Below are 27,311 nucleotides of genomic sequence, written 5' to 3' on the forward strand. Positions count from 1 at the left end.
AAACTGGCAACAGGCAGCAAAACAATAATACAAGACATCCAAGTATAATCAAGAGAATAATGCCTGCTTTTGTTAATAATGCTTTCCGTGTGCCCAGATTGAAATGGAATTAATCCCAGAATTTGAAATCCCTTCCTGCATTTTCTTTAACTTCTTTTCCTAAGAGCTTTAAGTTTGGCCATAGCTTGTGTAAAAGATCCACCAGGTGCTGTGTTATTAGGTATAAAAGTGCAACACTCCTCTCCTAACATATGGCACACTCCTCCTTCTTCTCCAGTCTAACACCTGCCTATTCTGCCACGTCATGTGACTGGTACCATCTAATTGCTCTCCTAATGTTGATAAGGTGGAGTCAGTACAGTTGATAAATCTCTGCTGATTATAATACAGATAATTAATCCGCTCCATGTTTCTATTAGGCATAATCCACCCAAATACAGACACAAGTCCTGATTTAATTTCATTCCTTGTTTTAAACTCATTTGGAATGCCTCTAGGCTGCCTTATTGCATGTAAGTAAACATTTGGCTCAGGCTCATATGCTCTCTTAACTCACCTCTCTTGGAGATACCCAATTGTACCTGGACGGTCATCACCATTGCACACCTTCTTGACCAGTCATGTGGTAGAACACCTAGCAATCCATATTTTGAACCCCATAACCACCATTTGTTTGCCAAAGGTCTGTTCTACACATTTACTGCTGTCATGACTAAAGAAGCACACGTCAAATTCCACATTCTGGTGCAGTTTCCTCCAAATCTCCCCACCGGTACCAGACCCTTCCTAGTACAGTACATAGGAATTACTTTGGATTTCTGTACAATATTCCAAAATTAAAATTTATAACCGATGAAGAATTTGAAAATATTGCTTGGATTTAGATATTTTATTAATGAGTGGAGATAGTCATGATATCAATAGGTTAGAATTATTAGAAGAAATAAAATTATTCTATCCTATTATGAATACACCGATGAATTTTGCCTAAACATATTACCAGATGTAAGCGGCTCTTATCACAATTTAGTTTCTTGCTTGTGAATATTATTAACAATTCCTGTAATGACAGCTACAGCTAAGAGAAGTTTATCGAAGCTGAAAATAATTAAGTATTATCTACGAGCTATCCTGGGACAGGAGAGATAGTCAAGTTTAACACAACTCTCAATAGAAAATGAGTTATGTGAATCCATTGGATCAGAAGATATAATAAATGATTTTGCAGAAAAGAAAGCTCGAAAAATTTCAAATAATGTTTAAAAACTTAATTTGTTGTATTTCAGTTTTGTAGTATCTCTTCTTGCATTGTATTTCTCATATTGTAATTTTTTCGTAATGATAAAATAAAGTTCTTAATGAAATTTTAAGTGTGTCGTTTTCTTAATTCTTATTTAATATAGCATGTACAATTCATTTTATTATTCATATTTTTTTGTAATATCTCCCTCAAGTCAGATGCCAATTCCTTTTAAAATTAAATTAGAGGCCCCATATTAGGTCTTGCTAACGGCGGTCCTGCTCGTATTTAATTATACCTGACCACTTCTTATTTATTTCGGGCACTGTTTGACTTTCGGAACTTGAACTTTCGACTTTCTCCGCCACTCTGTCCCTCGATTAACTTCCTTTTGTTTTTCATATCTCTGTTTAAACCAACACAGTGTACGTTTTTATTTCCTCCACTTGGTATTCGCTGAAATTCTTCAATTGTCCCCTGTGCTTTTGCTATTGTTTTTTCACTCAACGGGCTATTAATATTGATTTGCATATTCAAAGCGGGTTAATTCTGAGAGGAGTCGGTGTGATGCGGCAGGCGCGTGCACGTACTGTACGTTGCATTTCGCGCTGATTGATTTATGGAGCGGAAGAATGTGGACGTTGGGATTCGCACAGATTTATGTATCTGGATTGTTTTTTCTTCTTTTTTTTGTACGCACATTTCTGTTTTTTGTCCTTACGTCACGTTTGAGTGTGAATTCTACACACGGCGTTTTACTTGAGGCCCCAGGTGAGGACATGAAGTGTCACAGATACTAGTCAGGACCATCAAATCAATAGGAATACACACTCGCCTGTAAAAACTCCTCACCATTCAGAGGTTCAGAGGACTGCAGGAGGAGTATCGGAGCTTCAGTACTTGCCCATGAAAAGAGCAGAATGGGGACTGAGAAGATGGCATTTTGTAATGACATCAGTTCCATTTACTGTGCAGTATCTACTAGAACAGGATGGTTCAAATGTAACACAAAACTGACAAGCAGCTAAAACACTGAACCCCACTAAAGTACCACTCGGTGCCCAGCATACCCACTGGTATATGACACACCAGCTCACTGGTGTTTAAAGACGTTTTGAAGACTTAATAGCTCTCTCGTTATGGTTTGGTTGTTCTTGTTCACCACAGTCCTTGCAGTCAGAGACATCCGGTGAGGTGTTCAGCTGGAGTGCCCAACAAGAATGAGCAAACCAGAATTTTCTGAGTCGTTTTAAAGGCTTTAACCATCATGTGCCCATGGACTTCTACATATTTGTGTCCAAGCACAACCTTTCAAAGAGTTTGACTCTCCAGATCCTTCAGTTCTACATGAAGAGAGGATCTGCAGGGTTGCAGAGGTCAACATTAGGGGTCTTTTCACAGGGGCTGCCTTAGAAGAAGCCATCAGCTGTTTGCTGAGGTGGCCTGTTGGTCTCTTTACATGAGTATACATCAGGGGTGTCAGATTCTGATTTAGAATCACAGAAGTACAGCAGCAGCAGCATCATCCTTAACAGAGAGTTCTAGAATGGCAGAGACCCACCAAATCCCCCAGGGCACTGGAAGGCAGACAACATAGCAGTGGTCAGACATGCCTGGCACTGTGAGGGATGTGAAGATTTCAGTTTTGCTCTTTTGGATTTGTAGTGTGATGTGACAGTCACCTCATTGTCACTTTGCTGCACAGCCCGTCTCCAGATCAGTAATAGCGTGAAGGTCACATGACACTGTTAGCCCCAAAGCTGGCGCAGTGGTAGTGCTGCTGCTTTGCAGTAAGGAGACTGTGGAAGAATGTGGGTTCGCTTCCCAGTTCCCCCCTGTGTGGATAGCACTTTGAGTACTGAGAAAAGCGCTATATAAATATAATGAATGAATTATTATGAGCTTGTGACACAGTGACAATTCAACATGACAGAGCAGGTCTCACTGCCTCACCTCAGTTCATGTCAGCATTCATGAATACACCATTAGAAGGATGCTGCACTAAAATGGTAACTGGGGAGAGTTGCAAGACAAACATCACTGCTGAACAACAGAAACATGAAGGCTCATCTAACGTTTACCAAAAGACACCTTGTTTAAACCCCAAAACATTTGGGATAATGTTGTGTGGACTGATAAGTCAAAAGTGGGTCTTTATGGAAGACACAGGTCAAGTTCCATCTCGAGTGAAGCTGTCACAGCTTTCCACAGTGAGAACATCACACCCACAGTTAATCATGGCGGTAGTGTGTGATTTGCTTTGCTGTTTCAAGGCCTGGAAGACCTGCCAAAATGGAGGGAAGCTTCAATTCAGCTCTCTTGATAGAAGGTACTGATAGCGAATGTCTGGTCATCAGTCTGTAATCTGAAACTGAGTGATGCGGCAGAATAAGAAGACCAAGTCCACCTCTGAATAGCTGAAAAAACACAAAATAAAGGCTTTGACTCCACTGAGATGTTGCAGTGGGACCTTGAATAGGCAGTTCATAGTCAATAACAATACAGTTTGGCTGAATTACATTTTTTTACAGAAGAGAGACCCAAAATTTCTCCACATGGATGCCAGAGACTGACCTCCTGATACCGGACCTGTGTGACTGCAGTTGATCCTGCTGAGGGTGGCACAGCCAAGTATTTTATTTGAGGGGCAATTACTTTATCACATGGGTGATATAGATGTTAGTGTACTTTCTACGTTCGATAAATTAAAAAATAATTTAAAAATGGAGTGTTGTGCTTACTCAGGTTGTCTTTGTATTCTACTAAATTTGATTGGAGATCAGAAACAAAGAAGTGCTATGAAGAAGTAAAAATGGAGGAAATCAGGAGGGGGCAAATGCTGTTTTACAGCATTGTGCTCTCACACATTTGAGAAGGTCAATGAAATGAAACGTTAAAAATGTATGGACAGAAAATGAAATATAAATGTATAAAAAACTCTGACTTCCATCCTAAGTGACCCCCTGATGAAAAGTCAGAAGGGATGAACTTCACCTTCTATAGTGAGGGGGTACAGAAGGGGCTGATTCTGTTATTTGGAGGTTTCTTATCCACTAATTGGTGGCAGAAGATGAAGCTTTTGTGTGATTTTCGTTATCTCATACTGAAGCTTTCTAATTGTCGATGTTGTCATTTGACTTTATTTGGACTCCAGTTTGTTGTTTCAATGTGAAGAAGCTTTGTGTTAGATATCGAAATGGATAAAGTGCTGAATAAAAATTGAAAAATGCATTCTGAAGTACATAAGGCCTTTCATACACCAGTCCAGAATATATTTACATGCATCAATGTAACATTAATCATATTTTTATGTTAATTTATACTATTTAAAGCTGGATCACAGAGGTTCTTTTGTGCGTTTGTGCCTGTTTATTTTAGATTTATTTCTAGTCATGTGATGTCATTTTCATTTGGTTTATGGTGTCCCATTACTTCTATATATTTATATTATACTTTTCCCTTCCACTCCTTAATCGATATTCCTTAAAGACTGCTGTCATAAAGCCCCTTGGCCCCTCACTGGCCCTACCATACTGCCATTTTTGTTAGTATTTAGATTCTCTTATATTCCGGTTTTCTGACTTATTCTTGATAAACAGCTTTTTGATGTGCTGGTTTTGTAATTATTTTGATAATCACAAATTGACACCATGAATTAGTGAAATTGTCCTTCCACAGAAGTGACACACAGGACCCTATGCCAGGGTTCCGCAAAGGAGGGTTTGGCTGTCAGCTGAGCTTCAGATTCATGAGGGACAATGCAGATTTCCTCCTTTTCATGGAGCGCTGGGCCAGCATTTTATCCTCACACGGGTTCTTGAAGAGTAAACAGAAACCAGTCTTTGTGTGATTTGTGGACTTGGAAAAGACATGTGACTGTGTCTTGTAAGGGGGGTATTTTAGGGCTTGCTTCAGGAGTAGGGAGTCCCGTGCCTGCTGTTGAGGTCTATTCAGCTCCTGTACCATGAAGAGCAAGAGCTTAGCTCACATTGGCAGCAGTAAATCAGACTCATTCCTGGTGGGTGTGGGACCCCGCCATGGCCTCCCTGTGTCACTGATTCTGTTCATCATTTTATTGGACTTATTGAAGTGCTCAATTACTTGACTACTGTATGAACATCCCTGTTCTGCTTTAGTGTGTGAGGATCACTGACTCAGAATTAATACTTCTCATAACTGATGACTAACATTATGGAACACGACTTTTTTAGCTTATATTTTTTATTACAGTTATTTTTCCTTTTACCTCTTGTTTAAAAAAAGATCAATGGGAATGAATGGCATAAAAACTTAAATGTGACATATTATTAATTCTTGTCATGTTTTTTCCGAGGCTTTGAAAAACATCTTGCATCACCCCAGTCCCAAAGGTATCACGTCCTGGTGAGCTGAATGACTTCAGACCAGTCGCCCTGATGTCACATGTGATGAAGACCATGGAGCGGCTGCTGCCTCACCACCTTAGGCCACAGATCCGCCATGCCCTCAATCCTCTGCAGTTTGCATACCAGGAGAAGGTGGGAGCGGAGGTTGCCATCATCTATATGCTACACCGATCCCTCTCCCACTTGGACAGAGGCACTGGTGCTGTAAGAATTATGTTTCTGGACTTCTCTAGCACCTTCAACACCAACCAACCACTGCTCCTTAGGGACAAGCTGACAGAGATGGGAGTAGATTCATACCTGGTGGCACGGATCGTAGACAATCTTAAAGACAGACCTCAGTATGTGCGTCTCAGGAACTGCAGGTCTGACATTGTGGTCAGCAACACAGGAGTGCTGCAGGGGACTGTACTTTCTCTGGTCCTGTTCAGCCTATATACATCAGACTTCCAATACAACTCAGAGTCCTGCCACGTGCAAAATTTCACTGATGACACTGCTATCGTGGGCTGCATCAGGAGTGGGCAGGAGGAGGAGTACAGGAACCTAATCAAGGACTTTGTTAAATGGTGTGACTCAAACCACCTACAACTGAACACCAGCAAAACCAAAGAGCTAGTGGTGGGTTTTAGGAGGCCTAGGCCCATCATGGACCCCGTGATTATGAGAATGCAGACCTATAAATACCTGGGAGTGCAGCTGGATGATAAATTGGACTTCACTGCCAATACTGATGCTCTGTGCAAGAGAGGACAGAGCCGACTATACTTCCTTAGAAGGCTGGCGTCTTTCAACATCTGCAGTAAGATGTTGCAGATGTTCTATCAGACGGTTGTGGCGAGCAGCTCTTCTACGTGGTGGTGTGCTGGGGAAGCAGCATAAAGAAAAGGGACGCCTCACACCTGGACAAACTGGTGAGGAAGGCAGGCACTATGCTACTGTTCAATTCCACCCGGGGGGTAAACGTTAACATTATACAATGTTATTGACTGTTATACCTGCCTTGCACTCTCCACCTTGCATTTTTTAATTTGCACTGCTTTATTTTATTGTTCTTTAATTAACATTGTTTTTATAAGTATGCTGCTGCTGGAGTATGTGTATCTATCTATCTATCTATCTATCTATCTATCTATCTATCTATCTATCTATCTATCTATCTATCTATCTATCTATCTATCATTTTTCAAATGGCACTATAGCTTTTACTATTTTGCACTGAACATATAAGTTTAATTTAAATAACAGTGTATGGACACAGACAAAAATGGTGACAATGCATGACATATTTAAATGTTGTTTATTATTAATCTTTGTGTATTCAATGGATAGAGGTTGTGTTTCTCATCGAATCAGAGTTTCATGAATTCTCTTCTTCATGCTGGTAAGTAAAGTGTTAACAGGTGACAGTTGCCTTAGTTACCAAGCACAACTTGCCATAATACTCTAAGAAATTCCCACAAAATAGGTAGGAACAAAAAAAAGAAAAACCTAAAGTGAGTAAAATCCAACAATCATAAACTAAAGACAGGACTTCCTCATATGAGCAGGTGGAAACAGGGAACCACAAGGATCAAAATGTGAAGCACAGTCCACAGGATAGGACAAAGCTCAGTGTTGGAGCAGCTCTTTCACCTGCAACTTCCTCTTAAATACCCCTGGGGGTGGAGCTCCTGCTACAGTGTCACATGACCAAGACCCCCCTTGGCTCCACATGAAACAAACAAGGAACACACAAGAAAATGAACCAAATACAATAAACACAAGATTAAGGAACAAAAATATTCATCAACAACAATAAAATCAATACCATGTACAAAACAATAAAAAACAAAAGAAAGATTAAAGACAAAGTAAACACATTTAAGGCAAAATGAAACATCACACATGACTTCAGTCTTAAAAGCATTTCATCTTAATGTGGTGTCCTCGAGGACTAAAATTTACTATTTAATGTCCGTCTTTTTTAGTTACTCTACATCTCAGGGGCCGGATGTGGAGGCAGGGAGGTCAGGCTTAAGCAGTCGTCCACGGGCACACATATCACACACGGGCACACACAAAAGCCAGAATGCCAACAGTTGGACTCGTCATGGAAAGAACCACTCATCTGCCTAAATATTTGATTTCACTGCTGGATACTTAGGGTAACATATTCACACAAAATCAACATATTATTTATTACACACCTCATATTCTTCAAAATAAAAAAAGAATACTTATACAATTTTATCAATAAATGCATCATCAATAAAGCATCATAATATCATAAGTCAAGTCAAGTGGCTTTATTGTGATCCCATCCTTACACCACATTGCAGCAAACAGTGGCATGAAATAACGTTTAACAGGGCCAACATATACAGAACATATTAAACATGACCAGAGGTATTTACAAATTAGAAGTTATTAAATGATTTAACAAATGTCACTTGTAGTAATAATTTTTTCAACTTTTAAACTTAATTAATTAAGGAATTCAAATAAAATTAGGCCAAAAAGTTAAGCACATTTACACCATTTGACTTTTAAAAATACCTAACCATTAATAACCATAAATATAATAAATGTTCCTTTACTATATGGGATTTTAAATAACCTAAAAAAATTCTGTAGAAACTTTGTCAAACAGAACGCACCACCTTCTATGCCGGAAAAAATATTGCTCTGTTTCGAGGACTTAGACAACATTTCTGTAATATATAAAAACATTTGACAGTCTCTCTCTTTCAAAGATCCCAGAGAACACTGGGAAAAGGATCTCTCACTCAACATCTCAGAAAAAGAGTGGAAGGTAGCAATGCAGAGAATTCACTCGAGCTCCATATGCTCAAAGCATACAATTATTCAACTCAAAATTATATATCAAGCACATCTGTCCCATTTAAAATTGTCCAAAATGTTTCCAGGGTGAGATCCAACCTGCGAACGCTGCAATCAAGTTCCAACCTCACTGGGTCACATGTTTTGGGCCTGCACCAAATTGACATCATTCTGGACCAAAATCTTTAAATGCCATTTCAGACATCCTTGGTGTCACACTCCCTCCTAATCCACTAACAGCTGTGTTTGGTGGGCAAACAGAAGGGCTTAAAGTGGAGAAGGACAAACAAACTGTGATTGCCTTTACTACTGTGAATGCTAATGTCGAAAAAACAATGGGATAAACACCAATTTAAAATAAAAAGTAATTTCTTTAATATTTATCCTTGGTGAATTGAGGAAAATGGCGAGACTTAAGCCCCAAACCCCCCGAGCTCAGAGCAACTGATTTTGGTTCAAGCATCCATCCATTTTCTAACCCGCTGAATCCTAATACAGGGTCACGGGGGTCTGCTGGAGCCAATCCCAGCCAACACAGGGCACAAGGCAGGAACCAATCCTGGGCAGGGTGCCAACCAACCGCAGGACACACACAAACGGGCCAATTTAGAATCGCCAATCCACCTAACCTGCATGTCTTTGGATTGTGGGAGGAAACCCACGCAGACATGGGGAGAACATGCAAACTCCACGCAGGGAGGACCCGGGAAGCGAACCCGGGTCTCCTAACTGCGAGGCAGCAGCACTACCACTGCGCCACCGTGCCGCCCTGGTTCAAGCATTCTGCCCTAAAAGAAAAAAATTTCTCTCTTTTATCACCTAGCTTGTTTATTAGCCAAAGAGAGAACAAAAAAAAAAAAAAAAACAGTTCATTTTGAGGTCATACATAGATTATGGGCTACATCTTCAATTTATGACATACAGGAGTAGAGCAAAAACAAGAACTGCCAGGCACTCGCATTTTCTAAGGAATGTGCCCTTCTCACTAGACACACACAAACCCAATTTAAGCAGTTTTCTCATTCCCCATTTCATTAGTTACAAAGAGATTTCATGCTTATAGCTTTAATATCTTCATTAGATTATATTTGTTTGATTAGATTAATAATCCTTATTTATTAATTCATAAATTACATTTTTGTCTTATATTTTTAAGCAAGAGTGAAGAAAACGATCACATTGATTTATAATATCACAGGGTGTTCTGTTAGTATCAAGAGGTCAGCATTTTCACATAAAAGAATGTAAGCCAGTCTCATATTCTGTGCATAAACTTAATTCCTTCCTACCTAAATGAAGATCACATCATATAGAACTGCGTTTCTCAACCTTTAAGTATTTGCGACCTGAGTTTTCATAGCAGTTTTAATCGTGCCCCCCCCCAACATTTTTTTTAAATGTAGATGCATATTTTATTATATCTACTTAACTTTTATCGACATTTACCTAACTCTATATTTATTGTTCTAGTATCAGAATGTAGTTTAAGTTAATTTGTTTTGGTTTCAACAGATGTTTTTTTCATATTTTTGATTCTTGTTTTCTTTTTTTCACATCTTCGCGCCCTCCTTTTTGTTACTTTGCGCCGCCCTAGGGGGGCCCGCCCCACAGGTTGAGAACCACTGATATAGAAGTAAAAATCATATAGCTCTCTGCAGCATGATTAATACAAAATACAGTCATTGGTATTTTGTGAGTTAAATACTTAGAATCATCTGCGGTGAGCTGTTGCCCTGCCTGGGGTCTGCTTCCTGCCTTGCACCTTGTGTTGGCTGGGATTGGCTTCAGCAGACCCCCTTAACCCTGTAGTAAAGATACAGCGGGTTGGATAATGGATGGATGGATGGATGGATGGATACTGATAATCATTACAGTTAATAATGTTTTTTCTGCTTTCTCACTACACTATTGGCACGCAACTATTGCTCAACTGGAGGAATCCTAACTCTCCTCTTTTAAGTCAGTGGGTAACTGATGTTATATACTAATTGAAATTGCAAAAAATAAAATTGTCACTTAGATGATCTGTGCAGAACTTTTTCAAAACCTGGCAGGATCTAATCAATGACATTTTACTGTAGAATAAGCTTTTAAAGCACTGAGGAAGAAGATTCTCTCCCCTTTTTTCTTCTCCATTTATCTTTATTCACTTATTAATTTATCTATTTGCTTATTTCTACTAGCTTTAAGTTTTACTCTGCTAGCTTAGCTCTCTTTCTCAGGGGTGGGGGTTGATTTGTTTTCCATTTTATTTTTGTAAAAATTGATTTATCTGTATGGAATGTTGTGTGATTTCAATAAAATAATAATAAAAAAAAACTTTATCTACAACTCCAATCTTCATCAAGCCTCCATTCCCCTCCACTTCCCAGTAACAGTGAGCTCCAGTCAGAGCCTTTCTGCACAGAACTTGAGGCCAATTCTGTCAGGATGATCAGGATTTTCGGTCACTGTCCTCTTAAGTGTCACCTTCTCGTTCCCTTCAGACAGACAGAGCTCACTGTGTGCCATGTCGATGTCCAGTGTGAGTGGACAGAAGTCTGAAAGGAGAGAAAACAAAATGAATGAGGAAATCTTTGAGTATGTAATGGGACTGAGGGCGGGGCACAACACAGATAATTAACAAGAACCAATCAGGAGACTTCTTCTTCTTCCTCTTTCAGCAGCTCCCATTAGGGGTCACCACAGCGGATCATCTTCTTCCATATCTTTCTGTCCTCATCATCTTACTCCTTCACCCCCATCACCTGCATGTCCTCTCTCACCTCATTCATAAACCTCCGACTGATGATTTCTTTTTTTATTTTTTTGTATCTTTCTTTTAGAAGTGGGATCTTCTACCATGGAGCACCCTTTCATTCAAACAGCAACAGATGGTGTGACTTGAATGAAAGTTTTTTCTTTTTTAACATTCAGTGCCTTCACAAACTCTTCAGACTTCTGTTTTTACATTTTTTTTATGTTACAGACTTGTAGTAAAATCACTTTGAATTTTTTTTATTTGTCATCAAACAACACTCAACATCCCAGAATGAGAAACAGATTTTTAGACATTTTTTGGCAATTTTATTAAAAATATAAAACCAAGTATCCCATTGATACAAGGATTCAGACCCTTTGGTGTGACACCTGACATTTGGCTCAGGTGCGTTGCATTCTATCAGTCATCACTGAGATGTTTCTACACCTTGTTTGGAGTCCACCTGTGGTTTAGTTAATTGACTGGACATAATTAGTAAAGGCTCACGCCTATCTATAGATAACATGGCCCCCTCAAAGACAGTGTGCTGTTATCCCAACAACAAGCCATGGAGCACAAAGGAAATTAAAGCCCTGCTGAAACATATTATGAGATATCATCTACTCTTGAATTCTGCTCTGTACTTGTAATATTTCTATTGTACTGAGGATCATATTGTATTGAGGATCACTTGTGTTCTGTTTTGTGTGTTGTGTTGTATTGACCCCCATTTTTTGAGACCCACTCCCCACCCAACCTACCAGAAGAGGAGTCTCCCTTTGGACTGCCTTTCCTAAGGTTTCTTCCATTTCTTTCCCTAACAGGGTTTTTTGTGAATTTTTCCTTGTCTTCTTAGAGAGTCAAGGCTGGGGGGCTGTCAGAAGTCAGGGCCTGTTAAAACCCATTGCGGCCCTCCTTGTGTGATTTTGGGTTATAAAAATAAATTGTTTTGTATCGTAATATGAAGAAGAGAGCCTTCAGGTTTGTTGCTTGTGATGAAATCAAGCAGGTGCAGTCAGAATCGAAGAAGCAGCTCCATGAGGGAAACAACCACTACAGAGACAAACCTGAGCACAAGTTACAACAAAACAACATGAAGGAAGTGTGGAACTGGGATGAGGATTCATTCTTGTCAGTCCAGCCCTCCCCCAACATTGCTAGCCTTTGAGTACAAGTTGCTTCTGGAATCCTAACTTCCATATGCACCCTGTATGACCTTCACCTAGAGGGGTATCACACCCATGGTCTCACGCCCCCTTCCAGTTCCTGGACTGCTGATCAAGTGAGGAGAGAACTGGAAAACCTCTGCATGAACAAGGCTGTAGGACCAAATGGAATGAGCTCAGGGTGCCAAAAACACGTGCCAGCCAGCTCTGCGGGTCCTTAAGCTCCAGTTTTCCCTTTCCCTGAGTTTGCGGCAGGTTCCCCAGCAGTGGAAGACATCATGTGTGGTCCCAGAGCCAAAGAATGTCAGACCATTTGCTGTAAACAGCAAACTGGACAGGTCTGACAGAACAGAGTTGAATGTCCGAAGCAGATTGTACTCCATAAGGAGACTCTGGTCTTTGGATGTGTGCAGCAAGTTGTTGGAAATGTTCTATCAATCAGTAGTAGCCAGTTGTTCTATGCCGTAGTCAATGCCTGAACAAATTCATCAGGAAAAGCTGCCCCATCACAGGACTAACCCTGTGGAAACTATTATGGAAAAGAGGATGGTGGAAAAACCTGAATGCCAGAGTGAAAACTCCCCTCCAGGTCTCAGAGCTCTTTTAGCCACAGGTTCGTAACACCACAGTGTGCTAAGAAGAACCGCTGGGCGTCTTTTCTGACCACCAAACCCCCAAATCAGGCAATTCAAAGCTTTCTTCCGACATCCCAAACTAAATGCTGATAGTAGTTCAGTTAATTTCGCAGTTTCTGCACAATAAACATTATTGATGATTGACTGATTGTTTGTAATACTTGTTCAATGAGTCTTTATCTTTGTTTTTGTTCCTGCTGCTTTATGTATCTAAAATTTTCTCTTGGGATTAATTAAGTTCATCTAATCGACCACCCTTGTCCGCCAATTTTATTATTATTTCAAATTTTGTTTCAAGTTCTCTCTCCATGATGGACAAGTTCTCTCTTTTATTCCATAAATGGTTTGAAGTATTTCCTATCTTAGTTCTTATTCTTTTTGATTACTTTGCTCACTCTTGGTTTAATCTAATGCCCCAGTGGTTCTCAATTTGACCTGAGAGTAAAAGGATGTAGTAAGTTACGGCATTAAAAAAAGCCATCATGCCATCATTTTCAATTTGCTGTGATATAGTTGGGCATACGTATGAAACGTTTCCTCTCCATATCGATGTGTTGGGCTTGAGATAAAATGTAAGACCTCCAAGATAGCAGTAGACATTCATCTGTAGTAAAGTTAATATACTTGGACAGATCCATCACATTGTGTAGGATTTTTATTTTATCTTCCTTTTCCCTAACATGAGTCTTAGGGTCTCTTATTTTAAATATTCTAGCCAGCATTTACAAATTCATCAGACTGTTGTGGGGGTCCGGTGTATTTTATCCTGTTCTACAGTTTAAGGTATTTTTGGACTGTATGAGACATTATCCTCCAGTAAACTGTTTCTGTATTGTAAAGCCTCTTTCACATTGAAGGACAATTAATCTGAATAGACAAAAGTTCATTTGTGCCACAGGACATCTTTTAGATGCCCAGATTCATTTCTGCAATTGTTTTCTTAGGGTCTCAACCCTCGCTACTCACATGTCGTTTATCTCCACAGGAAACAGTAGAATTTGAGTATATCTATCAGGTTGTACTCTTCTTAAAGTTTTCAGTTAAACAACAGATTCTTGCTCTCTCTTTGGACAAGTGGATTATAAAAGTTTCCAATTCTATTTAAGTTGGAATTGCCCAATATTGTAATTGGCACAAGTACTGTTAAGGACCAATTTAACCTTTGGACTGTTTTAAAGAGAATTCTTGGGCAAAAGATAAATTTTACTACTGTTATCAATACCTGTGGTGTCTGAACACAGAACCCCAGAATGCAAATGTTCATTTTGTGATTGGTCTGAAAAGTAGGATGGGAACTTTGCTTTTTTTTTTTTTATGTACAATGCTTATCGCGGAGTAGAAATAACAAAATGGAAGAGTAAGCATCTCTGAGAGAGGTCTGAGAGAAATAAAAGTTTATTTTTGTTACTTAAAAGGTCTGCTGCACATGTTTTTGGCATAAAAGCCCTCAAGAACCACCACCTTCTTGGTGAGTAAGTAAATACAGAACAGTGGCGGATAGGTTTGTTTATTATCTGGTTCTAAATCATTTATGTAAATTGTTTATGAGGAAAATGAATATCCTGTTTCTGAAGTGTTTTTGATAGATTCGGTTTAGGTTGAGCATTGAAAAGTAAGTTTTAATTGTAATTGTTTAAAGGACATTTTCACCGCTCCCATAAAGAAGCTACAGATTGTGTATTTTGGAGGACCACCGGCTCACATGGGTCACTTTCATATGATCTTATTGACATTTGTGTTTGATGCTCTACTTGCAATTCTTGTTCTATTATTTTTTAACAAAATCTCAATATAACTGTCCCCTTCTTCAAATTGGTAACCCTTCTTTGGAGTACAAGTCAGAATTCTATCTTTTCTTGTCTCAGCATTTGTACCATTTCTATTATATATGAAGAATTCCAGTTCATCTTGCAGCTCTTGACCAAATCCTATATTTAATGCTTGCTCTTGTTCTTTCTTCTATTATGTAGGAGAACCTGTTTAATTCTTGTGTGTTTTTGTGGTTATACTTGTATATTAGGGAATTACCAACAAAAAAAGTAAATCGTTTAATGTCCTTTATGTTAACAGGTACATCAGATGAGCTGAAGAAACATATTCTGTTTTGGGTGGGCTGGACTTTGCTCCCTCAGCACCTCTACATGGAGGTGTCAAATAATCTCCCAGTGTCACCTGCATCTACATGTAGAGAGGCCATCAAACTCCCAGTGCATTACGCTGTACAGTGTGATGATTTCTGTAAAGACCTACAAGCAGCTGTGCCAGCCACAGAACCCGGGCTTGGTTTGGTTTGATGTTGGTCATTTGTAATCGATCATAGATTGGCCTGTCCCCTGCTGATTGATATACGTTATAATCAGAGATATACATTCCAGCGGTACAGGGAGATTCACTCAAAAGAGGCCCTGAATATTCTGTAATAACTCTTGCTAGGACAAAGCAATCTGAATGAAACGATGTGCAATGTGCTACTCAGTATATGAAGCTTTGAACAAGCCAGGATGCCCCTGCGAAGGAGCGATGAGGTAGGTGCGATGTTTAACCGCCATTTGCAACTTCTAGGTGCCTACTGCCCATACCCCTTCATTCAGTCTCACTCGACTTCTCATCAGGATGGTGGTGTGCAGTATTGGGTAGCATGTCTTCATGGTGTGTACCTATTGGGTCGCCAATTCGTTTAAGAGATGTCAGAATCAACTGGAAGATCGTGAGTTAACGGAAGGTTACTTCAAGCAAGATGGAACAACATGTGACACATCGGCAAGAAGAATGGCAGAAATGGAGCCCTTTTTTGGCAACAGGGTCATTTCAAAGGGGCTAACACCACCAGATGTCTTCCTTTGGGGTCTGCTCAAAGGAAAAGTCTATTGGAACAACTGTGGAAGATTTGAAGGAAAACATACAACGTGAAATTGCTGCTATTACCCCCACCGAGACGCTTGCTGATAAGTTCATGAACATGGAGCGCCATGTCAAAATGTGTCTGACAGAAAACAGAAACCACTTCCAGCATCGCACATCATGCAATCGAGTACACACACGTCAAGTTACAGAGCTGATTTTTTTTTGGTTCAGATTGCTTCATCCTAGCGGGAGTTACAACAAAATATTCAGGGCCTCTTTTGAGTGAATCTGGCTGTAGCTTACAAGTGACAAATATCCATCCATCCATCCATTATCCAACCCGCTATATCCTAATTACAGGGTCACGGGGGTCTGCTGGAGCCAATCCCAGCCAACACAGGGCTCAAGGCAGGAAACAAACCCCGGGCAGGGTGCCAGCCCACCACAGAGTGACAAATATGTTAATCCTATCTCTATTCAATTGAAACTTCACTTTCATAACTGTGCAATATTCCTATGTTATTACAACTTAAGTCTCAATCTCCTGTTGTGCTTATTCTTCTTAAAGGGAAACTTCAGCAAAAAAAAGGTAATTTATGTATTTGTGTATCAGTTCCTCAACCCTCACATTATATAATGCTGGCTGTCAAAGTGTTTTATTCTAATCCCTTTACATAAAATGTTAAATTTAAAGACATACTGTAACTCATAGCAAATTCAATGTTCTGGAATGGGGCCAAACAACAGCAAACCATACCAATGTGACTATAAAAGAACAATAAGTAAAATTATACATAATTTTCAATATTGAAATATCACATATTCAATCATATTGTTCAAAATGTGAGAAAAATTAGTACTTTAAAAAAATACTATTCGATAGTAATAGAAAGTAGGGAGCAGCAGTGGTCCATGGGACTTTGAAAGCTGACACACACCCATCACTCACTGCTCAGGGGAGCCGTTAGCCTTCATATTGGGGTCTCATGGGATCACACTGCTCCAGATTTGTTATGGCACAATTCTCATGAAGATTTGATTTACTAATATTGTTACAAAAAAAATAGTTATGGGATGTACTGAGAATATGCACCATTTAAACTATGCACGGCTACATGTTGGTGCAGTGGTAGCGCTGCTGCCTCGCAGTAAGGAGACCCGGGTTTGCTTCCCAGGGTTAGGTTAGTGTCTGTGTGGGTTTCCTCCGGGTACTCCAGTTTCCTCCCACAGTCTAAAGACATGCAGGTTAGGTACACTGGTGATCCTAAATTGTCCCGTGGGTGTGTGCCCTGCAGTGGGCTTGCACCCTGCCTGGGGTTTTATTTCTGCCTTGCACCCTGTGTTGGCTGGGATTGGCTCCAGCAGACCCCTGAGTTAGGATCTAGCAGGTTTGGACAATGACTGACTAACTAATCTACGCACTGTATAAAATTCAACAGTTTTTTGATGGTCATTTTGATATGGTGCTGTTATTGAACCTCGGCCCCCATTCATGAACATGGCTGTGGGATGCATGATTCAATTTCAAATTTTATGAAAATGGATCAGAATAACACACTTTGACACCCACCATTATGTAATATGTGGACTGAGCGACTGAAACACAAATTATGTTTTGCTGGAGTTCCCCTCAGCAGTACAGCTTTATCCTTTTTTGACTTTTCACATAAAAAGAATTGGTAAATGGGATGTAGCTTATTAAAAAACACCTGCAGGTTGGCCCTAGCCTCAATATGCCCCCCTCAATGCCTTGTCCCTTATCCGGTAAAAACAGATGGTGTCAGTTTTTGCCTTTAAAAGGTTTGACTCAGTAGCCATGTTATAGCAGTTGTAAATGCAGCATTAATAAATTCTGAAATCTCAAATGCAGTGTATCACTTTTATCACGGTGTTGAAGTGGCAGAGTAGTACTGAGAAATGTGAGGTGATCTCTTAAAGTTAACTAATTGAGGGACAGCAAATGAAATACAGCATGAGCCTCAGTACAAATGTTGAGACTATCTTGGCATTCGTTTTATTTGGTTGACTGTGTTACAGTAAGTGGCCACTGCATCTGGAAAGGGAACACTGGGGTCTGGGAGTGAATTAAGTTCATCTGCTATGAGCTCTCCTGGTAGTTGAGCCTCAGGAACCTCGAGACCCTCCTCACCACGTCCAGATGGTTCATCCCAGTCAACTCCATAATGTTCAATCACCTGCCATTTGAATTACACGGAGCATACCTACATATTGTAATTTAAACAAAATGGCTACCATAAAATAGTGTGATTTAAGCATGAGATGTAATATATATAGAGATATAATTATATATTATATACTATATAATTTAAATTTACATTTCCATTTTAGCAGAAAATACCTCCCATAATAAGGCATGCCCTGTGACAGAAGTGGTGATGTCTGCCACTGTAACCCTGCAGCTCGTCTCATCACTTAGGAGTGAAGCCTCTGGAAAGTCCAACTCTGTTACAAGTTGTGCTTGGACACATAAAACACAAAGAGACCTCCAGGCACTTGATGACTAAAGCCTTTAATGACACTCGGCACATTCTGGCCTGCTCATTGTTGTTGGGCTCTCCTGCTGAACTTTTCTGATTAAGAGGACCTGAAGACCGTCTGTGGCGAAGAGGAACAGCCAAGAAATAAAGCGAGAGCTGGTGAGCCCACCAAACAAGTCTTTAATGACAGCAGACCCCTCTCTGTCTCAGGGCCTATGCTGGGAACTGAGTGGTGGGTCAGCAGTCTTCTTTGTATTTTATGAGCTGCATGTCACTTTGTGTCACATTTGGACACACAGTTTTGTTAATTAGTGAACATATCTGAGGTTGGCAAGGCCTTCTTAACAGCGGCCATTTCTCTCTTTTGTATTTAGGTCCTGAAGTTTCAGTTTTTATCCTGCAGTCTTGTGAAAGTCTGAACAGTGAGGAGTTTGTACGCGTGAGTTTGTGATGTTATTTATTTGATCATTGTGATGAGTGTCTTTGACACTTCATGACCCCTGCTGGTGTGACCGTGTGTGTGTGTGTGTGTGTGTGTGTGTGTGTATGTATGTCACACAAGTGCTGGCATACTTTCATTTGTCTTTTCCACTTTTTCTTTTGTTCTGTGCTCTTGTTGTTTTCCACTCTTTTTTCTCTGTTTCACCCACTCTCTTATTTTTCTTTTCCTAATTCACTTTCCTCTGTTCCTAAGATACCACATTTTGCTGTAATAGGAGAAGAAAGATGAGAATGGGAGTGAGGCCATAAGGCATGATTGGTAAAAATTAGAAAAAATAAATAAAGCAAGAAAAAAGGAAATACTGAGAGAAGAAAAGAGTATGAAATTAACAAAAAGTTCAGGGGGAATTATGAATCTCCTGAGCCACTAAAGGCGGCATGGTGGTACAGTGGGTAGCGCTGCTGCCTCACAGTAAGGTTTGTGTCCCAAGTCCTCCCCACGTGGAGTTTGCATGTTCTCCCTGTGTCTGCGTGGGTTTCCTCCTGGTGCTCCGGTTTCCTCCCACAGTCCAAAGACATGCAGGTTAGATGCATTGGTGATTCTAAATTGTCCCTAGTGTGTTATGTGTGTGTGTGTGTGTGTGTGCCCTGTGGTGGGCTGGCGCCCAGCCCGGGGTTTGTTTTCTCCCTTGCACCCTGCGTTGACTCGGATTTGCTCCAGCAGACCCCCTAGTTAGGGTTGGATGGATGGATGGATGGGCCACTAAGCCATTCCTGGTTGTAGAAGAGAAGCTGGTGGGCATTGACCCCCCAAACTGTATCTGTAGATGTATGACCTCTAAATATGGATATGGACACTGAAGCAGTGGCTGGGAAATCAGGTTATGATGGTGGAGTCCCCAAGTCCACGTCAAGGGCAGGAGTAGGGTAAGCAGTGTGGAGAGTGGAGTGAAGAATATTTACACGTGGCAGATTTTACATGCCTGATGCCTTCATAACTGTTGCTAGTCAGGTTTAGAAGTTTATTAGCCGGCTTTCCAAGTGTTACCCACTAGAGAACGTTTAAAGTTGTAAAGGTAGAAAGGAATTCCATAACACTGCTCATTAGAACAAAATTGTTCTTAATATCTTAAGGAAAGATTTAAATATTGTGAGGTTTCTGAACTATTTTGGACCCCCTCCCTACCAACGGGATGACATGCCAAAGTGAGATTGGAGGGCTGCTTGTCTGTCGCTGAGGCAACCTCAGGTTCGCAGCACCGCGGCACAACTACAGGCCGATCGAGATTGTGCTATAAGCGCCTGTCACTGATGAGTGATGTAAGGAACGTTATAAATTCAAGGGACAGTATATCATTGCCACTGACCTGGCTCCGATCCTGCCCATTTGCTGTGTCTGTGTATAGCAGAGTGGTAGATCCCGCAGCAATAAATAACCGTGCTGTTCCTGTTTCATGATGAATAAAGTGGGTTTAAATAAGGTACTGTGACTCGCACATCACAATATATGAACATGAATCAAATATGTAAGGCAAGCATGCTCTTTATCACACCACCATCCCACCTTGCTTGCTGTCGTTTCTCTGTCTCTGTTCTCTAACCCCAAACTGCAGTGCACCGCAATAAATAAATAATCCAAATACATAATCCACTATAAAGAGCTGTGCTTGTGGACAATAAAAACACTGATAATAAGTTCGAAAGCCCAATCTAAATCCATTCAGATATTAGCTTCTGCTCCATTTCTTCCAGCACAGCACATCTTTCTAAACCTGTCTACCCAGTTCACCCCATTGGGCCTTCTCAGCTGGCAGAGACCCTCTCTGCTCAGCTCTCTGCCCAGGCTCCTTTTATCCATCGACTGATGAACTGCAGAATGTCAATAGAGAACAGCTGAGCTAACCATAATGAGCAATCAGGTCACCTGACCACTGACACCAGCAGCAATGCCACCTCAATGTGGAGCTACCACACACACAGACACACACACCATTACAGACCCCTCACCACAAACAGCTTCTGTCTGAGTCTGCCGAGGACTACCTGGTGCTGGTCACAATACACGTCTCATAAAACTGAATTACATTACTAGACAGGCTCTGTTCCTAACTTGTGTCTCCTCAGATGTCCTCTCTTGTCTGCTCTCAGGTCTCACTTTAAATCTCCTCGTTTCTCTGACTGATTCTCTCTGTCTGTCTCTCCTCTGACAGACAATGGCCGAAGCCCAGCTGACTGGATTACAGGATGAGATCACCTGCTTGATGTGTCTGGACACCCTGAGTGACCCCGTCTCAATCCTCTGTGGTCACAGTTTCTGTCTGAAGTGCCTCACTGACTACTGGGATCAGAGCCAAGAGTGCAGCTGTCCTCAGTGCAGAAGGACCTTCACCACGAGGCCTGAACTTCACAGAAACATTGTGCTGAATGAAATCATAACAAAAATAAAAAAGCCAAGACTCAGTCCTCATCCATCTCAAAGTTATGCCAGCCCTGGAGATGTGGAGTGTGACACCTGTACTGAGAAGAAGTTACGAGCAGTGAAGTCCTGTCTGACCTGCATGATTTCCTTCTGTCAGACTCACCTGCAGCCCCACTTTGAAATAGCAGCCTGGAAGGAGCACAAGCTGACTGATCCAGTTAGAAATCTGAAGGAGGAGATCTGTGCAGAACATCTCAAGAGTCTGGAGATATTCTGTAAAACTGACGAGACCTGCATCTGTGTGATGTGTGTGGTGAATGAACACAGTGGGCATCAAATAGTGGAGCTGGAGACAGAAAGAGAGGAAAAACAGGTGAGTGGGGTTTAGTGTTTAATGAAAACAAAGGAAATAACAAGAGTTAAGAAATTTCTAAAAGTAGTTTGATTAGAGACATCCAGGTGTCCATTTGAGGAGTTTATATGTTCTTGTCTATGATGGTAGGGAGCTGGAGTCTATCCTGGTGAGACAGGGCACAAGACATGACGTGTCTGTTCATCATTAAAGTTTTTACCCAGGAACACTTTGGAAAGTCAGAGTTGAGAGAAATGTGTGCATGATGTACAGTTCAGAGATTTACGTATAACTCTGGATATGGTGGACACCTGATAGATAGAGAGAACAGCAATATATAACTAACATATATGAAAGAGACAGACAGACAGACACTATATAATAGATGGTAAGTAGGTAGGTAGGTAAGTGGGTAGCACTTAACATGTTCTAATGGGAAATTTAGCATTTAGACAAACTCCAAAAACAAATTGAAATCTAACATAAGAGAAATAAGCCACAGAAACAGACACAAGAATTACAAGAAATAGCTAATGATGAGAGAGCAGACTCAGTAAGGCACTATAAATGTTTATCACTGCTGGTAGGTTGGTTGGTATAAAGGAGCCTCTTGACACCCTTCAGCTGACATGTCACAGTTCAGCATTGTTCATAATGGCACTCAGTTTTATCTTCATTCTCTCCACCTCTACTTGCTCCAGGGGCTCCAGAGTGTGCCCCATATCTAAGCCTGCCTGCTTAATCAGTTTGTTCATTCGGTGGGCCTCTCTTGAAGTGATGTTACCACTAAGCATACCAGACTGGCCATCTCAGAGTCACAGAACATATAAAGGATGTCATTTCCATTATTAAAGGAACACAATATACTAAGGAAGGAGAAGACTGTTCTCTTCTATAATTCTTCTGTGTTCCGAGACCAGTCCAACCTGTCATTGATATGAACCCCCAAGTACTTGTAGGAGTGGACCACCTCTACATCCACTCCTTGAATAGTGATCAGTTATAGAGGCCCATATTGGGTGATAATCAATCATCAGTTGCTTGGCCTTGCTGATGTTAATGTGCAGACAATACCTTTTGCACCAAGAAACAAAGTTCTCCCCCTGACTCCTCTCCTCTGTCTCAGCCCCTTTATCAGTACACCCTGTCAGTGTAGAATCATCTGAGAATTTCTGCAAGTGACATGACCTGCTGTTTTATTTATAATCAAAGTTGTACATAGTGAAGAGCAAAGCAGACAGGTCTGTTCCTTGTGGTGCTCCAGTGTTGCCCACACAACTCAGTCCTTAAGTCTCACAAACTGTGGTCTGCTCAACAGATAGCCCATCATCCAGGACACCATAGGTTCATCCACCTGGATGGTACTGAAGGCACTGGAGAAATCAAAACACTTACCTGTAATCCTCCTGCCTGGTGAAGATAAGCCTTGTAAGGCAGATTGATATCATCGACTTCAATCTTTGTCCATTAGACAGACTGCTGTATGGGTTCAGGTGGTCTCCCACATTCATATAGTCCAGGACCTGCCATTGAAAAAGATTTGATGATGTAAAACATAAGTGCCAATGGTCTGTAGTCATTAGGTGCAGATTTTCTGAAGTCTTGTGGACAAACCAAACAGGTCTAAGAGTCTGTCTTTGTGTCTCATTGTGGGTTGTGTCCAGCCATGTTGAATTTCCAGTTGTTTATACACGTCAGTACTCCAGCTACTTATTAAATGTAATATTTGGTTGAATGTTTTGGATTTGGGGTTTTGTTTGGTATATAGCCCTTTAGTCAGCATGTTCTTCTTTGTTATTTTTAGTATGTAACTCTATTTTTGATATTGTGGTATTGACTCTGTATCTTCATTGTCTTATTTATTTGATTTTGTTTGGAGTTTTCTTCTTGTACTGTATGTTCCTCTTCTGCTCTCCTGCTCATTCGCTATTTTAAATTTGAGCTTCATGTTAAACTTTCTTAACTCCACAGCCTTGCCAGGACTGGCATGTGGCACAGACAGTCCCTCTGATAAGCCCACCTTGTCTGTCTAATCTTAGCTTCTCACTCTTTACATTGTTCTTGCACCGCTGTGTGTCAATGCACCCTCTTGTAGCCCACTGACACATGGGGTCCAGCTGCTGTAGAATGGCGTTTTTTATTTATGATATTGCCTACTGCTGTACTGAGCTCTCTTCCACATCTGTAGCATGCTCTCTTATCACTTCTTCATGACCAGTTTGTATACCACTGACTGATTTGAACCCTTGGTTATAGTCCCCTGGCTCATCTTGCAGGCCCTGCTCATCTTTACTGATGGTGTCAGTCACCTGTGCAGTCACTTTGGCCATCGCTATTAATTGAGGCTTAATGTGGTCCTCTCTCACAACCTAATGCAGCCCACCATGGAGTAATTTGTTTCCTCATCTTCATAACTGAAAGAGTATGTTGAGTTACTTAACTTTCTGTTGTTTTCTTATTTCTTGAATTAAGTTTTAAAAGGTGTTCATTTTTTTCTCTTGGCTTCAGTTATAACGTGTTCTTCTTTTTTATATTTTCACTGGTTGCTCATTTGATTTTCTGTCAGGTTTATCTGAGGTCTTCAGACAGTAAGTGAATTCTGATAAGACCCCCATGTGTCCTCTTGTGTGTCCAAACAGAAACAGCTGGAGGCAACACTGAGTGAAATCAGGAGGAGAATTGAAGAGAAAGAGAAGACACTGAAGGAGATGAGGAGGGCGATGGAGCAGATGAAGGTGAGTAGAATTAAGAAGACACTTCATATCAAAGAGAGGAGAAATAAATTAAAAATAGAAGAGCCGGCAGAGCTTCACTAGTAAAGACATGTAGGGACAGGAAAATGCGTTTTCCATGTTTTATTTGTGGTTCAGACAGTATGACCCCAATGTCCTTTGCATTTTCAGCCACACTTTTATTTTCATCCCCTAACATCAACTCAATCTGCAGGTTGGCACTGATGTTCTATATTTTCTCAGTGGGCACAATGTTCCTTTCTGGACTTTTCTTGTTCATTTTTGAGTCCCAACTTTGTTTTACTCCATATCTTTAGGTGTTCCAGTGGTTGAGTGAGTGCAGTTTTGATAGTTGTGATTGCTTTTCTTTAGGCATCGTGAGGGTTCTGAGCTCTTTTGAGACCCTCTCCAATGGAGCTGCACAGCGAAATGTGACTTGACACGTCTGTCAAGGGCTGCTTGTCCAATGCCGAAGCAACCACAGGTTCACAACGCCACTCAAGCAATTACAAGTTCACAGCCTCCCTGCTTAATGAATCTGTCACCTGATGGGTGATGCAGAGAACATTATAACCTGGCCCCATCCCTGCTTGTTTGCTGTATCCCTGTGTAAGGAAGTGGTAGCTCCTGTTTGAATAAATTACCTTGCTGTTCTTTTTTGTATTAGAATAAAGCTGGTTTTCTTGAAGCCCTTAGACTAGGCCTCTTCTTTACAGTACAAGACAGTGGCTCATGTGTCATATAGTACCAGAAATGGGGTCTTACACCAATGGATCCCCAAGAGACACACGATATCCCACTACCAGCAGAGTAAGATGAGGCTCCAGCTGGCCCTCCTGCCTTTGCTCATCCCAGGGGTGTGCTGGTGAAGATGGCTCCTGCAGATGACCCTGAAAGTTACCTACTATATTTTGCTTCAAACGCATGGCAACACTGATGCACTGGGACAGGGGAAGCTGGGCAGCTATCTTAGCCCAGTTTTTGATCAGAGAGGCAATACAGGTTATGTGAGATTTACCTTCTGACAGGTTTAATGATTATGATTTTGTGAAGCAACAGGTCCTCCTCCTTATAGCCATGAACCCTGTGGCCAAGGGATGCCAGTTTTATCTGAGGCGTATTGACCTGGACTGCCCTATATGAACACAGATCCAGAATTAGGTTTACCTGACTCAAAGCTAGTTGTGCAGAGACAGGTTCGAGTGCATTGCGGAGAAGCTCACTATTGACACAATCCTGCCAGGGGTAAATGATATTTGTGATGAGTTGCTCCAGAATGACGTCCATTTGCTACTAGACCTAACTCGCAGACTGGAGGGCGCATATAGTTGTGCTTGAAAGCTTGTGAACCCTTTAGAATTTTCTATATTTCTGCACAAATATGACCTAAATCATCATCAGATTTTCACTCAAGTCCTAAAAGTAGATAAAGAGAAACCAGTTAAACAAATGAGACAAAAATATTATACTTGGTCATTTATTTATTAAGGAAAGTGATAGAATATTACATATTTGTGAGTGGCAAAAGTAAGTGAACCTTTGCTTTCAGTATCTGGTGTGACAGCAATAACTGCAATTAAACATTTCCGGTAACTTTTGATCATTCCTGTACACCAGCTTGGAGGAATTTTAGCCCATTCCTCCATACAGAACAGCTTCAACTCTGAGATGTTGGTGGGTTTCCTCACATTAACTGCTCACTTCAGGTCCTTCCACAACATTTCGATTGGATTAAGGTCAGGACTTTGACTTGGTCATTCCAAAACATTAACTTTATTCTTTAGAACGACTTGTGTGCTTGTCTGTCTGCCCACATTAAACAACTGAGCTCCCAGTGGACCCTTTTCATTGAAATTTAATATATGGATTATTTAAAGGATTTGTGTATCAGAAAAGTTCAATTATTGTTAAGATATATAGGGCAAGTTTTACACATTTCTGAAATTTCAAAAACTTCCTTTTTAAAAAAAAAATCAATGATTTTTTTAAATTGCCTGTCTTAAAATAGAGGAACACCCAGTTTGACCTTAATTACGAATTTAGTCTTTCAGTTTTACTTTGAGATAGCTTATTACAACATTTAGAAGTTCATATTGTACATGTCCAGTAGACACTACTGATGACAGAAACCCCCAGTGCAATTTATTGAAACACTAGCAGAGCTGAAAATCAATATACTGTAGATTTTATCTATTCATTAAGTACTACTTCGAAAAAATATATTTAAGAAATGTGTGTTTAGGGTTGTTGTCTTGCTGCATGACCCACCTTCTCTTGAGATTCAGTTCATGGACAGATGTCCTGACATTTTCCTTTAGAATTCTCTGATATAATTCAGAATTCATTGTTCCATCACTGAAGGCAAGCCATCCTGGCCCAGATGCAGCAAAACAGGCCAAAACCATGATACTACCACCACCATGTTTCACTGATGGGATAAGGTTCTTATGCTGGAATGCAGTGTTTTCCTTTCTCCAAACATAACACTTTTCATTTAAACCAAAAAGTTCTATTTTGGTCTCATCCATCCACAAAACATTCTTCCAATAGCCTTCTGGTTTGTCCACGTGATCTTTAGCAAACTGCAGACGAGCAGCAATGTTTTTTTTGGAGAGCAGTGGCTTTCTCCTTGCAACCCTGCCATGCACACCATTGTTGTTCAGTGTTCTCCTGATGGTGGACACATGAAAATGAACATTAGCCAATGTGAGAGAGGCCTTCAGTTGCTTAGAAGTTACCCTGGGGTCCTTTGTGACCTCGCCGACTATTACACACCTTGCTCTTGGAGTGATCTTTGTTGGTCGACCACACCTGGGGAGGGTAACAATGGTCTTGAATTTCCTCCATTTGTACACAATCTGTCTAACTGTGGATTGGTGGAGTCCAAACTCTTTAGAGATGGTTTTGTAACCTTTTCCAGCCCGATGAGCATCAACAACTCTTTTTCTGAGGTCTTCAGAAATCTCCTTTGTTTGTGCCATGATACACTTCCACAAACGTGTTGTATAGAGCAGACTTTGATAGATCCTTGTTCTT

The 27,311-nt window shown here is 40.7% G+C and overlaps 1 protein-coding gene across 1 annotated transcript; it reads left to right on the forward strand.

Annotated features, from left to right (window-relative positions):
• Positions 1-20,871: 20,871 nt before the first annotated feature.
• On the forward strand, positions 20,872-24,911 carry LOC120533646 (E3 ubiquitin/ISG15 ligase TRIM25-like). The gene is made up of 3 exons (XM_039760553.1): positions 20,872-21,564; positions 24,183-24,278; positions 24,648-24,911. Exons 1-3 carry the CDS (start codon positions 20,986-20,988, stop codon positions 24,654-24,656), a joined length of 684 nt encoding a protein of 227 aa, XP_039616487.1. The 5' UTR covers positions 20,872-20,985; the 3' UTR covers positions 24,657-24,911.
• Positions 24,912-27,311: the final 2,400 nt, after the last annotated feature.

Source organism: Polypterus senegalus, chromosome 8, assembly GCF_016835505.1.
Source record: "Polypterus senegalus isolate Bchr_013 chromosome 8, ASM1683550v1, whole genome shotgun sequence".
Classification (NCBI taxonomy): Eukaryota; Metazoa; Chordata; class Cladistia; order Polypteriformes; family Polypteridae; genus Polypterus; species Polypterus senegalus.

What these genes read in the sequence shown, in the direction of transcription:
- LOC120533646 (XM_039760553.1), top strand. Translation starts at nt 20,986, where the DNA reads ATGGCCGAAGCCCAGCTGACTGGATTACAGGATGAGATCACCTGCTTG. An exon ending in CAGAAAGAGAGGAAAAACAG is followed by an intron (nt 21,565 to 24,182) that starts GTGAGTGGGGTT and finishes GTGTCCAAACAG; the next exon opens with AAACAGCTGGAGGCAACACT.